General features: G+C 35.9%; 1 protein-coding gene across 2 annotated transcripts; it reads left to right on the top strand.

Annotated features, from left to right (window-relative positions):
* Window positions 1–2,021: 2,021 nt before the first annotated feature.
* LOC149926088 (dual specificity protein phosphatase 3-like) lies at window positions 2,022–16,213 on the top strand. Of its 2 annotated transcripts, none has more exons than XM_090161123.1 (4): window positions 2,022–2,219; window positions 9,586–9,758; window positions 10,248–10,477; window positions 14,567–16,212. In XM_090161123.1, exons 2-4 carry the CDS (start codon window positions 9,613–9,615, stop codon window positions 14,779–14,781), a joined length of 591 nt encoding a protein of 196 aa, XP_090017249.1. In that variant the 5' UTR covers window positions 2,022–2,219; window positions 9,586–9,612; the 3' UTR covers window positions 14,782–16,212. The 2 variants fall into 2 exon arrangements, with proteins under 2 accessions (XP_090017249.1, XP_090017250.1); XM_090161124.1 differs by lacking the exon at window positions 2,022–2,219 and adding an exon at window positions 9,026–9,267 and having other exon boundaries at window positions 14,567–16,213.
* Window positions 16,214–17,025: the final 812 nt, after the last annotated feature.

Genomic DNA, 17,025 nt, shown 5'->3' with positions numbered 1-17,025 from the left:
AATCCAAAATGGTCTACTTGATCGTTTCTCTGTGAGGAACAAAAACTAATTTGGTTTACGATATTTTAGATCGATTTCGAAAATTTCTTCCCTCTATCTTATGAAGACTCGCTTCCAGTGTTCCGAAAAAACCACCTCTTTGAAGATAAGTCCAGGCCAGTGGCAAATAGTGGAAAATTGGCCAAAAGTGGAAAATAATGAAAAATTGCATTTCAAAGCTTAAAAAAGTTATCGGAATTAAAGTTTTAAGAAGTTTATTGTAAAATTGTCTTAGTTTTCACCATAGATATATGAAACGTATATAAAGGTCAAGATAAAATATTTCAAAGGGAGTCAATACGAAGGTGACAGCTAGCAGAAACGCGTAATTTCTGCAGGCTATCCTTATAAGGCGCTATCTATCGGTAAGAAAGCTCGTGCTATCGTCGCGAGAGCCATTGTCTCCTGCTTTAAAATTATACTAAAAGTCACCAACAGATGGTGTCTAAAGACTACGGCCTGCGGAAAGGTCAAGCACTTAGTACTAAAATGCTAAGAGAGCTCGCGCTCTTGGTCACGTGCCTTCCTCGGCGTCTGCTAGGTGTCAATTCCGTATTTTATGTTAGGCTTAGACGCCCCGAAATTTATCTAGACCTTTATATACATTTCTTATATCTATGGTTTTCACTGAACTTAGAATGTTAAAAATTAATTGTTCCAAAAAAATTAACAGACTATTCAGTTCTAGTGTTAATTAGAATTTGACCATTCATATGCTTATATATTTGCCTTAAGTAGCCCAAATTTGGAATTTCTGTGTTAAAATATTTTTTTTATTATTATTTTATAATTTTATGTGGTAAAAATATTTATTGGCCACTTTTGGGCAGATTAGCCACTAAATTCACTTTTGTTCAAGCCGGAATTTTCCACTATTTTCCACACTATTGTCCACCTGGCATTTTCCACCTCGGAACACTGCTTACTTCTCCTCCGCCATAACGTCGTCTCTTTTAAGCTTGCGGGACATGGGGAGCAGAAGACGCGTTATAATTATTTGAAGGGAGTATTAAATAGAGTGGATCAACTAATTTGACGTTTTTTACATCTAGGAGCGTTGACTTAAAGAGTGAATAATCGGTAGGAGGCCTCAATTACTACTGCTTTATGTAAAATTCAAAGACGTTCTTCCGATCTTAATGACCGAAATGAATCGCTCAAAGGAGATTCTGTTAAACTACTCGCTGCTTAAACCTTTTGGAAAACGTCTATCGTAATATGGCAGATTTGGTTAAGTGACACTGTCACCCCAAATATTACCCTCAATTTTACAAACACTTTTTACTCACTTTAATGTACACAAATATTTTACACACACTTCTACCAAAGATAATATAGATTCGAATTCTGAGAGCTTTCTGATTGACGGTTTTCTAACGAAGCGTTTACCCAAATCCGGCACGTGACCTCTGAAAAGTCGTCCTCTATCGGTCGCTACCATAGTCCTATCATGGCCAACTTTGACGACGCGCTGTTGGTTACCATGGTAACTATGGAGCTAATTTGTTCGGAGTTCCGGCTGGAAGTGGGTAAACGCTATTGACTACGCGCGCGCGAGGCAGTTATTTCGAATCTAGGGTACGATGTTTATATTATCTTTGCTTCTACATAGCTAAATAAAGTTGATCGTCAATAGTTCGACTCATTCACTCGCTCATTTTCTAACCAACACCGCTCTAAAAAGAGTCGTGCCCAACACCGATTTCATAGTTAAAAACACGAATTTGGGCGTTTTTAATATTGAATATGGGTCTAATATAAGTCATGACGAAACACCAGAAGTTCTTCTCTCTCTGCCTCCCAAGGCCGATTCGTGGTTTGGCTATAATTAGACTGCGCAGGGAAGAAACGAGCCAGGGCATTGATAAAAGTCAAATTGCTCACGTTCCAGAGCTAGTGCCCCCCTCTCGCGTTGGCTTCCCCCGTCATGCCTAGAGCGTCACTGACGTTAGTCATCGCTCGAAGATAAAGCTCAGTGAAAACACCAACCACCAGATACAACTCGCGCAGTCTTTTAAAACCGTTAGAACGCTAAGAAAGAGCAGTCGGTTCAGTATTGATACGAGAATAGACGACTCATAATTCGGAGTAAGACAGTGTCTACGGCAAAACTGTTAAGTGTCAATAACCCATTTTGCGTTCCATATTTTGGCTTTTAATTTCCTTTTTGCGAATTGCCGGTAAGTTGAATATTTCTTGTTGATTTTTATTGTCCGTGTGTTTGTAAATATTAATTACAAACTTTGCGATATATCCAGGGTTGTCTTTCATTCGGTTTAAAATAAATTATTAAATAACATGATTTAAATCCCCTATTATGCTTCAATGTATTTATGAAGACGTAAAAAAACTAAATTGCCAGTAGTAATTAAATTTAATTAGGAATAATTTAAAATTTAGATAACTGCATGTAAATTATTATAAATTTGTCAAGAAAAGGGAATTAAATGCTTAAAAATTAATATAACCAAAACAATTAAAATTAAAAATCAATTGAAATAAAGATATGTGATTTAAATGTTTTTTCGATAGAAAATATTCAAAATCCACACTATATAGTTGTTCTTAATTGGTGTAGCGTAATTTGTAATTTTAAATTTCGTAAATTAAATTGAATTTATGTAAATTTATCTTTATAGTTTAATTTTAATTAAATATTCCGCCTAATTTGTAATTTATTTTTTTGTCCCCAATTCTTTCGTTAATTCGCGCTCTTCCAACATGGTTAATTTGAAGTGAAACTTGATTCTTAACACTAAAATTATATGACCGAGATGCATACTACTCTCGTACATTTCATATTATATACTTTATATTACATCAAATAAATGTTCAGAAGGTCTTAAAGATGTTTTAAACTTATCTATAATGGCGTACAACTTATAATTCTACGAAAATCATCCGCAATGGCAAAAATGTGAGATTTGTGGATCATACTTTTCTTTTGAAAGGCCCCAGAATCTTTTCAATTTTGACGGTGTAGCTACATAATTGCCGGTATAATTAGCTTACGCAATTCGTATGTTGCTCGTGGGTGTAGCGTATTTTCGCTGCCGTGGTAACAGGTTTATATTGGCCATAGCCTTAAGACGCCCATGGTCCTTACGTGATTAGTTGCCAAATAGTATCGTGTAGTGTTTGGCCTCGTGATCTGTGATGTGAAATAATAGGTGAAAACTATTTGTTAGTTCGGAACCGTTCAAAGAACTGATTCGGACTGAACTATGACGTTATCAAAACGTCCTGGACAGTTCAGAACTTGTTGTACGAATAGTCTGAAATTCCTTACTAAAAGCACTTATTGACTAGTCTAAAAAGCTATTGCAGACGAATTTATTTATTGGTGTTACCTACTTGAAAGCAGGTATTGATTGAACAGTTCCGAAAGGTCCGAAAACCGGTTCTACCGAGCGAATAGTTTGTGTTAGAATGGTTCGACAATTTGTTTCAGCGAATGGTTTACACCTATTGACATGGTGGCTGTTGATGAGGCTTAGTTACGACGTTACGAGCAAGCACCGAATAGAAACAACTCAATTTTCTAGAGAGATTGAGCAACGCAATATGTACGGAAAACGTTTCAACTTCAATAAAGTAATGATTTTATTACGTAGTTATTAGATAGCTGAACCCAGAGTGTAGACTTCGCTTTCCTTGTGTACAAGTTCCTTCTTCACGTTTTCCAGGGTAGGCTCATGTATTAAATAAGTAGCTACTTATTTAATCCATGGTAGGCTGGTCTATTTCCTAGAAATTCCACTTTAAACCACAAAATTTCGAGAAATTAAGTCGAATTGGCCGAAATATAAATTTAAACTATTCTGGCACTGATACCGATTTTGAGGTTAAATCGATACCAGTTATTTAAAGAGTTACCGGGTTCGATCACAGCAGGGTGGTCACTCGGAACAATCCCATCCGCAAATAGAGTTTGGAGGGTCTCCCCCCACTGGTTAAAAAGTTTTCAGCATTCTATAAAAACTTGTGGAGGCTAACGGTACTAGTGAGTGTAGGAGGATGTTGGCTCGCGGGTCACGAAGGGCTTGTTACTACCCTCCTACGAAATTTTACCCCGTCTAATGATTTAAAAGCATTAAAAGTCACTAAATGACTTGGGGTTAAATGTGCCTTGGGTATTAGTCTAGCTTATTATTATAACCGATATCATAAGGCTAATCGATATCGGTTATTGGTACCGACGTCACATCCGTTTATGCTAACTGCACGTTTTACTGTATATAAATAATATAAATAATAAATAATAATCAGCTAGGCTAATACCCAAGGCATTAGGCCCAGGTCATTGAGCGACATTTAATGCCTTTAAACAGGTGGCCGGGTTACAACGCGTAACCTCGCTATTGTCAATAAAAACGAAGAAATATTCGAAGGGGTGAGACATTCTCAGTTGGAAATTTTCGAAAGGTTCTTCGTCCTACGAAAAGACGCCAGTCGGTGTTATTTAGTTTGCTCCAATGGAGTTTTTAGTTTCTTTTTCGAAACCGAAAAAATAACCGCCCGAGAATTATAGAAGAGAAGAAAAAGTATGGGATGATGCCAAAATATTTCAGGAATTTTTGGAAACTATGGTGTTGGGGGCTTCTGATATTTTTACGCCGCAAAAAAAGGAGAAATAAAAAATGAGAAATTCCAACTTGGGTTCCGAAGAGTTCCTTCGAGTGACAACTTCGTCGCTAAATTCAGACTCTCGTATGATTCCATTTCAATCAAGAATCTATATTTATTTATAAGATCCGCGAGCATCGGGGTCTAATTTACCCCTGGCACTAGTAGGGGGAGAAAATCATCACCGGCGTGCTCTTCAATGGCGTCGGAAGACCTCATTTTTAGGGAACCAATGTGATATCGAGCCGATTTGATTGAAGTTTAAGGGGAGGAGCTTACTGTTAGAGCTTGAGGTGGATTGCGGGAGAAACTCTAAAAAGCTTCTAATAATAATAATAATAATAATAATAATAATAATAATCAGTTAGGCTAATACTCAAGGCACCACCTTAGGCCCAAGTCATCTAGCAACTTTTAATGCCTTTAAACAGATGTCCGAGTTACAATGCGTAGGAGGGTGGTGGCAAGTCCTTCATGCTCCCTACACTAACTATTACCGTTAACCACATAGTCATTCTTCTTAAGTATAAATAAATACATTCTTGCGAAAGTATAATAGATAATGTGTTAACTAATAAATTTCTTACTAGTTAGACGAGGAATAAAGACAAAGATGTTTAAAAAATGCACAACAAATGGTTTTAAATAAAACCATTTGTTGTGCACTTGTAAACATCGTTGTCTTTATTGTTTGTCTAACTAGTAATTTTGTGCAAGTCGCTAACTAAACAATACTAAATAAATTTATTGTGTGTCAAGCTAAACTCTTCTAATAATATGGGTTCTCTAACGCTTAGTATTCCTCTAACGCGAAACAATGCATATGCATGCGCGAAGTTATCACGTATACTGTTAGCTGGGCCCCTTGCGCCATTAATAAGCAACGCAATACTTATTTTACACCGGTTTTAGTAATATCGTTAACAGCCGTAGGTGGCGTAGCTTAAGTCGTTTTCAATATGGTGGCTCCTCGTGATGCTTTCGCGGTCGCTATGGTAATACCCAAGGCATCACCTTAGGCCCAAGTCATCGAGCGACTTTTAATGCCGTTTAACAGGTGGCCGGTTAGTAGTAATATTTTGAAATATGTAGTAATATATAATAATATAATACTTATGTGAAAGTTCATTATAAACTTCTGATTATAGCTGAGAGTAATTACTATAATAATGTTTTAATATTAATTAATTGAAAAGTTTAGAATTTTTTTGATTATTTTAGTAGCTAAAAAATATAGTATATTTTCAATAATCTTACTTATATGCAAACATTATTATATCCAAGATAAAAAAATTCGTGCCCTCGCCGTGACATGTTGCCAGAGAAGATTAATACTGTTTGCAGCCTTCCTGAATATAAGCGTTACTACTGCGGTCTCAAATCCAATGTCAGCGTTAATTTTAACTTGGCTGCTTTATGTTTCGCGGTTGCACAAACGACCAATTATCTGGGTCTGGGTCGACTAACTCGCGAAACTGTGTCAATACTACTCCTAACTCTTCAACCAAGAGGCACGTTTGTCAGCCTGTGTTTCGCAATTCACCACCTTCCAAGAATAATAATTTTCGTTGATAAAAATAGTATTTTAAAAGGTGCATGAAGTTTTTTGAGAAATTTGGTTCATTTCAAATTCCCATTTTTATACGGGGAAATTTTTGACTTTTTTGCTTTAAGCTGATAGAATAAATTTGTAAACTGTACATAATTGTAAAATTTAAATTTAAATGGTAAAATTAACTTTTAAATTCTTTAAAATTCTACTGCCGGTAGCGCAGAAATTGAAACGTTGAAGATGATTTCGGCATATTTCGTTAGTTTTAGGAAATCCAAAAGAGCTAATTTAAATGTAAACCGTAAACGCCGTTCTTTGGTTCTTTGAGGATATAGGGAACCCACACTCTGTATTTTGGCTGTGGCCGCCATTGTGGGTTTAATTTGTATAATACTGTTAGCTCCCTATAGTCTATAAATTCCGCTTTTTTTAATAATTAAAATAAGTACTTTAATTAAATAAATTAGATCTAATAATGCAAAAAATCACCTAAAAAACATTAAATTAAATAAATTTGATCTGGTAATGCAAAAATACACCTAAATAAACATTAAATTATATAAATTAGATCTAGTAATGCAAAAATACACCTAAATAAACATGAAATTAAATAAATTCGATCTATTATTGTAAAAATACACTTAAATAAACATTAAATTAAATAATTAAAAATATTATGTTAAATGATTAAAAACATTAAATTAAATGATTAAAAACATCAATTAAATGATTAAAAACATTAAATTAATTGATTAAAAACATTAAATTAAATGATTAAAAACGATTAAATTAAATTATTGAAAACATTAAATAAAATAATAAAAAATAATCAATTCCCAAATTAGTTAAATTTTATAGTTTTGAGCAAAACGAATGATTAAGTTTTGAGAAAAAATAATTATACAATAATTTAAGACACATCAATTAAAATATAAAAATTTTCATAAAAAACAATTGCTACTAGCCCAATCTAGTAACATTTTTAACTTAACATTGGATAGACTGTAAAACGTAGATGTATGAAAAATTATGGATCCGGATTTGATTCGATTTGCATTTATAGTGATGACCTAAGTCTGAACTCAGTTTTCCGATTAGATCTCTCGTTAATAATTGATACGAACCTCCCAAACCCGGTCACAACCAGTTCCAGCCTGGTAACAGAATACGACTGACTTCCACTCGCATCATCTCCAATTACCACATTAACGTACGAATTGTACGGCCTGCACGGATATCTTTATGGCCGCCACTGCGTGTCACTGGGAGAAATTGAGGCTAAGCTACGCGGACAGGAGACGCTTAGATGAAATGATTATTAGGGTTATTTTGTGTTCGGCTTTCTCGTGAAAGAATCCCAATCGACTTTGTTACGCGCCAAAACCATAACTGGTCAACACTGCTACTGTAGTTGTTTCCTAGTAGCTAGTGTTTGTTTTTCCTTTTTTAATTTGGCATTATCTCAGTCGCCAGACAGATGGTCGATTTTTTTTATTTCTAAATGTACCAATACAGACAGATGGTAGATTTTTTTGTAATTAGTTAGGGTAAGTTAGTATATTACAAAATGTACCAATATTTCAAATGCAATATTCATCTAAACAATGCGATAATTGGTTATTTCACTGTATACCTTGGTATTTTAAAAATGTGAACGATAAATGAGTAAGGTGTCATACTCATGCATACATATTTAATATATGTTCAAATCTTTTGGCCTCTTAATAAAGAACTGAAGAAAGCTCTAACTCTAGCAGAAGTACGCGGTGTTAGGTGATGGATAATGGCGATTGGCGAATATAGATATAGTGAGTGGAACAATACCGGATTTACTGAAGACGGGGGCCCTAGGCAGATTTTGGTGGGGGGTCTATGTAGGAAAAGCTCGCGTGTTACGAAGCTGAGCTTATGTCACGAGAATAATGATTGTTAAAATAATAAAGCAACAGGCCTGATATGTTTTTATCTTAAGCCGAATTAGTGAAAAATCCATTGCTTTCATCAGTGGCGGGGGCCATAGGCCAGAGCCTAGTAGACCTAGTCCTTAATCCGGCGCTGGGGTGGAACTGGCGTTTTGCAGCGTCAATCACTTCTAGCTTCTGTTGAGCCTGGAGGTAGAAATGTCAAATTCGTTGATCCACCATAAATACAAAAGTTCATACTCCCTTTAAGGAAATTGCTAGGAAACAAACGTTGTCATCGCGTTACCACCACACGTTCTAGTGTATGCGCTTATTCTATCTCTATTATCTGACCATGAAACGTGATCGCGGAAAGGAAGATTTCTTTTTCATCCCACGATATATCAAGCCAATGACGCGCTATAAATTGTGATTACATTATTTGGAAATACTAATAATAAAATTATCGTCGATTTAATAAACATATTTTAGGTGTTTTCAATTTTCGCGTTGGAAAAAATATCGTAACACCAGCTCGATCGTGGTTTAGTGAAAGAAAATGATTTAACAAATTAGGAGCTTTAGAATCTGTAAATTGTTACGTTGAAACTGTTAACGCGGTACTAACAAGGAGACACCCCGAAGTGTAACCCACCGATTTGGTTCAAACTCGGGGATTGGTAGACCTTCACGTAACTTGAAAAATCCTAAATGGAATTTTTTCAATGGGCAACCGTTTTTTCATGGCAACGAAAAATGTTTTTGACAACAACAAATGGAAATTTTCCCATTGAAAATAACATGGCATTCTGACCCATTCCTAGGACCCCCTGTGAAAAATTTTAACAAATTTCAAAATTTCGAAAAAGCCAAAAATAGAAAAAATAGATAAAAATTTACAAAAAAAAAACATCAAAACTGATCAACTTTTGATCAATGTGAGGTCAAAATCCCATGCTATTTTCAAAGGGAAAATTTAATATTTTGTGTTGTCAGGTTACATGAAGGTCTACCAATCCCCCGAGTGTGAACCAAATCAGTGGGTTACACTTCGGGATGTCTCCTTGTAAGTACAACCAGGAGTTGATCAAGATCGGAGTATTCGAGTGTCGTTTCATCGTAGAAAAATCGATTCCAAGCTTTACTACGGTGCTATCTATCGTGCAAATGCGACCAAAAATAATATAACCCCTTTATGAGCTAGATCATTTGTTTCTTTTAAATCGTTATTTTCCAAGTGAATGTTTTAAAAGCTCGTTCATCTTGAATTATTGTTGTAAACTATTTCAAAGGAATTTCTACGAAAATCCCAGATAAACCATTCGTTATTTCCCCTTACATATATAGTCAAGTTGGCTAGAACGAATGAAATCTACATATTTTCGGGATAATTCTTACCAACTTGACATGAACTACCTCGTATGTAATGGTTTTGACTATTCTAAAAGTCGGTTATTTTATTTTCAGGTGTATCTTTTCTAGCAAGAATCCAAAATGTCTGGCTGGTGGAGAGCTCGACCTCAAATGTCCTGTACCCCGGAAGACTTAACGGCCATCATCACGGAACCCTCAGGCGGCTACTACACCCTCCCAATTGACCCTTACAACGAGGTTTATCCGGGCATCTTCATTGGAGATGGGTACGTTGCCGTGTTTTGGTGTTCACATATTCAAACCTAGATCAGATATCTCAAATCATATAACAGGATAAAATTAAAAAATGGGGTTCAATATAATCGATTTAGATTTTCCCGTAGATTTACCAATACCATCGCGTTTTGATCTCGGTTGGAAGTCAAATCTTGTATAAATTTTAAAATGATTCCGTGACCTTTTAAACTTTGTCGAATGTAAGACTTTTCGCGTATTTTCGAAATAATTGGTGACGCGAGTGAAAATCTCGACTGTAAACCACGCCCGTTTAAGCATGTATATTTTCCTGAACCGTATTTATCGCCATCAATATAACCTAGTATTCGTTATTTCTGACAACAAAAAGAGTGAAGTTAGTAGATTATCCTTAGTTGTTGCAGGTTAGGTGTCTCGTCGGTGTAGACGAGGCTTAAGCCTCTTTTAATTTCTGAAAGAACACAAGTGGAACGAATGTAAACTCAGTTTCTCTTATTTAGAACGACGGCGTTGTGCACAGGATTGTTAAAGCGTCTGGGCATCACGCACGTGCTGAATGCGGCGCACGGCAAAGACCGGAAACTGTGCCTCATCAACACGTCGCCCGCTTTCTACAGAGACTCGAAGATCATCTTCTTCGGCGTCGAAGCCATCGACGTTTCCGGATTCAGACTCGACCCTTTCTTCGAAGACGCCGCCAACTTCATCGACAAAGCACTGCAGAACGGAGGTAATTATCACCTCATCGGAATTCTTCTTTCATTAGGATCGTATTCATCAGGGCAACAAACGTAGCAATGACGAGCGTCAAGTTGTCAACGTTTAAAATCCTTACCTTTGTTTGGCGTTCACGCTCGTCATCTCGGTGTTTTGGCTTAAAACGTGGTTTTGACTGAGGAAAAATCGCCTACGTTAAAATATTGTATTAGGCCTAACGGGGATTTTTTGCGTCGATACTCACAATCGTGGCAGTTTTGCCATAATGAAAACCATCCTTTAGGTCTAATTTCTTTGCATCACAGCATTTTTATCGTAGTGAAAAGCAGTCTTTAATGTGCTTAGACAACCAAAAAATTCTAAGTAGTAGTTTTTTTGTAAAAAGTAATGCTCATTTGTTTCGCCTAACAATCACGTCATGGTAAAATGCTAGCAGGGGTGGGGCAAGGATGGCAACTACCCCTGGGGTGAAATCCAAATAGGGCCACGCAAAAATTATTGTGGTCTTTCTTGATGTACCAAAAAGACCGGTTTTATAAACTATGGTGGCACCCATGAGATGAAATCCATTAATCCGATGCCTATGTCCATTTGAGACGCTTGTTCAACCAGGAGATAACATAGATATTGGTATAGATTGAAGTACACTCTCTTCGTGTCGGTTTTTTTTTGATGTATAGAAAAATCTCAAACGTTTTGTCTGGCAATTTTCAAAATACCACCTTAAAAGAACTGAACATAAGCTGAAGTATTTAAACCATAACATGATTAAATTCGCAAGTCCTACTGAAATAGCTTTGTATCAAGACGCTGGTCATTCCCCGTAATCGGCGTACAAACTTGTAGCCGTGATAACAGACTTCAGTATATAGCAAAGGTGGAAGAAGTATATTTCAAAATATAACACTATAAATGGAATAATAACAAAACATTGAGATATCGTTATTTCACGAAATGGTTTGTTAGAGAAAGATTAACCAAAAATGAGTAGGGTTTCGCACTCATAGTTACATATTTAAAATATGGAAAGAACCTTGGAACTTTCAGATTTCAAAGGAAAAAACTACGCGAGCAGAAACCTGTAGGATGATAGTAGAAACATGGGAGGAATTTTCAAAATCCCCACAGCTACAATTTCTGCTAGAATGGCGGATTTAAGGGGGAAGAATACAGTAAAAGCTTCTTCTTCGTTCAAGCTGAACGTTTCTGTTTTAACAGTTACATCATTGAATTATATTTTTCTTATTAGGCTGAACCTTCTTCTAGTGCTTAAAATAATTTTTATAATTATAATATTAATAGTTAACGAGATATAAGGTCCTAACTAAAGGGTAGTTTGGGCACTAGCCCAACCTGTTTAGCTCCGGGGGTTCGAATTAAAACGTAATAACTTAATTACTTTTAAATTTAAAATTGTCAAAATTATTTTAAGCACTAAACAAGAGGCTGTTCTACACTTAAATATTAATTTTATAAGTTAAAATACAAAATTAAAAGAGTTTAGCTTGAAATAGCGCGAATGGCCACTGTAGTCTTCCCCCCCCCCCCCTTAATTAAGGGGATTGGCGGAATACGTACCCAATTTCGAATATCCCCTTATATTGGTTAGTCTTTGCGAAGGATTCGGTAGTTTTGTCTAAGAGTTTATAGAACTTTCTATTGCCATGGCATAACTTGGGCCAGTTAGCCAAGTTAAAACTATGAATAGACCTGATTGGCACGAATTTTCATTGTCATTTCTTTCACGCGTATCTCCGTCACGTGTCGTAAAAACTTGACGGTAATTAAAAGCGTGGTTTGTGATCGGTCCAAAGCGGGTGGCAACAAACACGAGTCATCCACGAGAGATTCCTGGCAATGAAAGCGAAAGGACCAAATTTTAAATTGATAAAAATAGCCACCTTTCGCGATTGGAACGCGAGAAAACCTCAGTCGCTTTCCAAAAACTTCCAACCTGACCTTCACGATACGGACGGTTAAATAACAAAATACTGGGTGACGCTGTTTGCGCCGATCATCAGAACATTCTAATCTTAGATTTCAAATGGCAGGTTCTGGAATTTATTTTAAGATACATTAAAAGTGAAGTAGGAAATTTATTTTATACCCATTTCGGAGATATCAATCTTAATTAAAAATTGTTTTTACCCATTTCGGAGATGGACAATCTTAATTTTTGGTAAAAGTATTTTCGTCCACTTCGTAGATAAGTCTTATTTTTGAAAAATTAGTTTTCACTCTTTACAGAGAGATAGTTCTTTATTTTTAAAAACATATTTGTCATTTTAATTTAAAGAGAAAAATCTTATTACAGAGACAAAAAAATATTTAATTTTTTCTTCTAAAAGTGGCCAATGTGACAATTGTAAGGGGCACCCGCGAAATTTAACCAATTTAAAAGCCTATTCTGTATTGAAATGATTAAAATTGGGTTTTTTATAAATATTCAAATTGGAAAGTTAAATTCTATCCTGAATCACAATAATGAAGTCTGAAAATTTTATTATTTATAATTTAAAGTTACGCTAGATCAATTGCAACACTCTGTATATCAGACCTTATCATGAGTGAATTTGCCAAAAGAATTTTTAAAGAATATTTATATATGTTATCGAGATTAAGAACGTACAAAAAAGTAGAAAAATTACTCTTAGATATAGCGCATTGGATAGCACGTTCTACACGTAATATGCGTTCGCCGTAGTCGTTTCTTTGCACGGGATTAAGTTATTTAAAATAATAAAACCAAAAAGTATAAGCTTATAATTGAAATAATAATTACTGATAGCTGCGCATGGAGTGACGTGTAATTGACGTCATATCCAAAAAGATAAACTCACTTAGCGAGAAAAAAAGAAACTAATGTATAGACAAGAATGTATTTATTTGTACTAGATAAGAGCACAGACCACCTACCCCAAGAGGGACATGTATCGCTGGTAGTAAATAAAATATTCTTATGTGATGCGGCTTTTTTAAGAGCGCGCCATCTCACGGCAAGTAGAGGCAGTTTTGAAGGTACAAAGATGAGCACGCGCGATAGTAAAAATTGTATTGTAGCTCGCACACGACATTTTCATTTTCATTTCGTAAAATAAAGAATTTTCACGCGCTATTTTCGGTTTGCTGAACATAAAGAAAAAGTCGCATCGACTTTTGAGACAGCTTTTTTTCGGGGGGTAGGTGGTCTGTGATGAGTAGGACTATGTTGAGACGATAAAATTTTGGGAAACTGAGACACTTTCGTGGAAAATAATTATAAACTTATGGTAAACGTTTAAGGGACTCGCAAAGAAATTATCTTTGGCATGGCTGTTATTTCTGTCAACCCGCCTATTACATAAATAGATTTGTTTCGTTGAGATTTAACGGATTGCGCAATCTGCGCGCGTTAATTTAACTAGCCAAAAAAGTGATCAACAGGGACTGTTACGCCATAGCCGCGTGTTGCAGAGGTATCCTTCAATCGTAACCAAAGCCAAAAAAGAAGGCACATTTGTATATTAACCCTTTCTTAAAAATAGTACAGGATTTTTTCTTCTTGGCAAGAAAGGTAGCCGAAGATAGTATCGCGTTGTAAACTATATACTCCCAAATTCAAAGCTACAAGAGACAGTTAAAGCCACTTCTCGACAACACGTGAATGTTGTGGCTTAACTTGTCCATTACGTTCTGCCAATGGGAATTCCAAATAAATTTGTTATTAAAACGTTGCTCCGCAATAGACGCGTTGCTCCGCAATAGACGCGTTGCTCCGCAATAGACGCGTTGCTCCGCAATAGACGCGTTGCTCCGCAATAGACGCGTTGCTCCGCAATAGACGCGTTGCTCCGCAATAGACGCGTTGCTCCGCAATAGACGCGTTGCTCCGCAATAGACGCGTTGCTCCGCAATAGACGCCTTGCTCCGCAATAGACGCGTTGCTCACAATAGACGCGTTGCTCACAATAGACGCGTTGCTCACAATAGACGCGTTGCTCCCAAATATTTTATTTATTTAATTATTTTACAATTATTTGTTTATGACTCAGTTGTTTTTTAAAATAAATATCCTTGTTAATATATTATTATTAAAGAATTTTTTTGTTTATCTTGCTTGCAGGCAAAGTGTTGGTTCATTGCCGAGAAGGAATCAGCCGTTCGGCCACCCTGGTGTTGGCCTACTTGATGATCAAGTGCCACTTGAGCGCTCAGCAAGCGACGCGCATCGTCCGCTCCAATCGGGAGATAATCCCCAACGAGGGCTTCCTGAAACAGTTGTGCGTGCTCAACGAAAGGTTGATGGCGGACGGACAATTACAAGGCATCACCGTTTGAAGAGCCACGGCAAAACCTTCAACCGCGTTTGTAAATATTTTCTACGACACATCTCATCCACGGAACATTTTTAAAACAATCGCTAAAAATTAAACGAGTTAAAGGGAGTATATAGTAGGATGTTTGATGGTGGAGCAACGAAATTGACATTCTTGCCGATAGAAGCGCTGTTTTTTGACGTATAGGGTGAAACTTCTGTAGGAGACACTATTCCTACTACCCTTTTTTGAAATTTAGACGCGCGCGTCTTTCCCGAAGGAAGTTTCTTCGAGCTTAGTGGCCAAGATGATGAAGAATTGTCTCACTAAACTCCCATCGTTGTATACCGGAGTGCAGATTTGACTGAGTGTGATTTCGGGATTTGAAATGAAGTTACTGCCACTCACAATTATCTAACCCCAATTTTCAAAACACTTTATACTCCCTTTAAACTTATGTATAAACATCCTGAAAAATGACGGCTGAAGGGCAGGTTGCAATTTTCATTCATTGTTATAGAGGAAACGTCGAGTAGAGTGGCGCATTAACAAAGGCTTGAATAGAAAAAAGAGCGTATTGTTAGAATGTGTCAGTGCTCACTGCTGTACGTCACTACTGTAACTTACCAAAGAAGAATTATTGATTTGTCGAAAGGCGTATACCACGTTGGAAAAATTTTAATCGTTTCTTCCGTTACGTGATTTCGAAAAATAACCTTTTCAACTATAAGCGAATGTAGCGCCCTCTTCAGATGTTTTGACGAACAACGTCTAGTCACATTGTCAACAATCTAAAGCGTACATCTCACTTTTGCGTCTTCCACTTTTTGGTAGATAAATGAAAGCCAAAAAAATGCGATATTTGAAAACCTCTTTACGTTTTTCTTTTAAGGAAATTTAAAGGACGTTGTACCTAGGAGCAACAAACACGGCACTCCGCACAAGGAGAACGCAACCCGTAAAAAGTCGTGCATTTTCTTGTGTACAGTTTTCATTGGTTAGACGCTTTAGCGCCTACCGCCGTCCGAAGGGGAAAATACGGAAATTATCTTCCCCCCACCGCCCATAAAACGTTCAGCGTAAAGGCTCGTTAAATGAAAGTTGTACACAACACTGCATTAGCGTGTTTACAGGCTAGCTGCATTCTCCTTGTGTGTTTGTTGCTCCTAGGTTGTACAGTGTAATAATTTCGATCTCTTTCAAAACCAAAAACTGCCAAATTTTAAAAACAAATTGAAAATACGCTGCGTTAATTGTTTTGTTTGAATTTATATTTTTTTGAATCGCGTCGTCAAGTAAACATTTCATTTACTTAGTCAATTTGTAAATAAATTAATTGTATAAAGTAGAAACGTAAAAAATGATAATTTTAAGTTATTAGAAATTAGCCTGTATTTATTTAGTTTATACATGGCTAGTACAAGAATTGTAAAATATAAGAAATTATCTTTTTTTGAGAAAAATGATTATTACCAGAGTGGATTTGATACTAACTCGTTTCAAATATATGTGTATATTTTATGATATATTTAAAACAAATAAATAAATTATTTACTAATGTTCTCTAAATATTTCATTTTATAGATTTAAGTTCACTTGTTAAAAACTAGGCTTGGCACTTATTTAAGAAAATGTAGAATTTCTACGTTTTAGGCTGCTGACGCCATCTGCATGGTAAGACTTCACATATTTAAATAAAGTGTCTATAGTGATCATGATTAAAAAATTAATCACGATTTAACCAGTTTAAATCTTTACATAGCCAATGCTATGGACTTTAATCCGATTTTACTGATATGAAACCTATATTTCATTTTTTTTTCAATTTATTGATACTCTTAGTAAATACAAATAGTTAACAATATTTTAGGGTATCCCACATGAGCAAGAATTGCTCGTGCGTGGCCGGTGGTAAAAAGGTATACAAGTAAAAGAACAACGTTTGGTACAAAAATTCGAGCTTCTACACAACTAATATGTTTTACAACAGTTAATTAATATAGATATAGATAGAGGGTTATTAAAATTAAATAAAATTCGAAAAAATTATAAAGATTAGTAATACCGAACAATATCAACCACGTTGTAACTTGGCTTTTAAATATATATTAATGTTAGGGCACTGTTTCAGATTATTTTCCAATGAATAACAATTTTGCCCATATTAAATCGGTACTGATACGCCCAAACCACGGACATTCAATATACAGGACGAGTCACTGAATGGAGTCGCCCATGTTTTTTATTCTCGCCTTACTTGTCCCAC

This window comes from Leiobunum rupestre, chromosome 10 (genome assembly GCF_980474605.1).
Source record: "Leiobunum rupestre chromosome 10, qqLeiRupe1.1.hap1, whole genome shotgun sequence".
In the NCBI taxonomy this organism is placed as follows: Eukaryota; Metazoa; Arthropoda; class Arachnida; order Opiliones; family Sclerosomatidae; genus Leiobunum; species Leiobunum rupestre.
This window is presented reverse-complemented; position numbering and strand designations above follow the sequence as displayed.

Excerpts from the sequence above, each read along its gene's own strand:
- LOC149926088 (XM_090161124.1), top strand. The coding sequence starts at position 9,613 with ATGTCTGGCTGGTGGAGAGCTCGACCTCAAATGTCCTGTACCCCGGAA. Across the intron at positions 9,759-10,247 it reads GGCATCTTCATTGGAGATGG|AACGACGGCGTTGTGCACAG; the intron begins GTACGTTGCCGT and ends TCTCTTATTTAG. Across the intron at positions 10,478-14,566 it reads CAAAGCACTGCAGAACGGAG|GCAAAGTGTTGGTTCATTGC; the intron begins GTAATTATCACC and ends TCTTGCTTGCAG.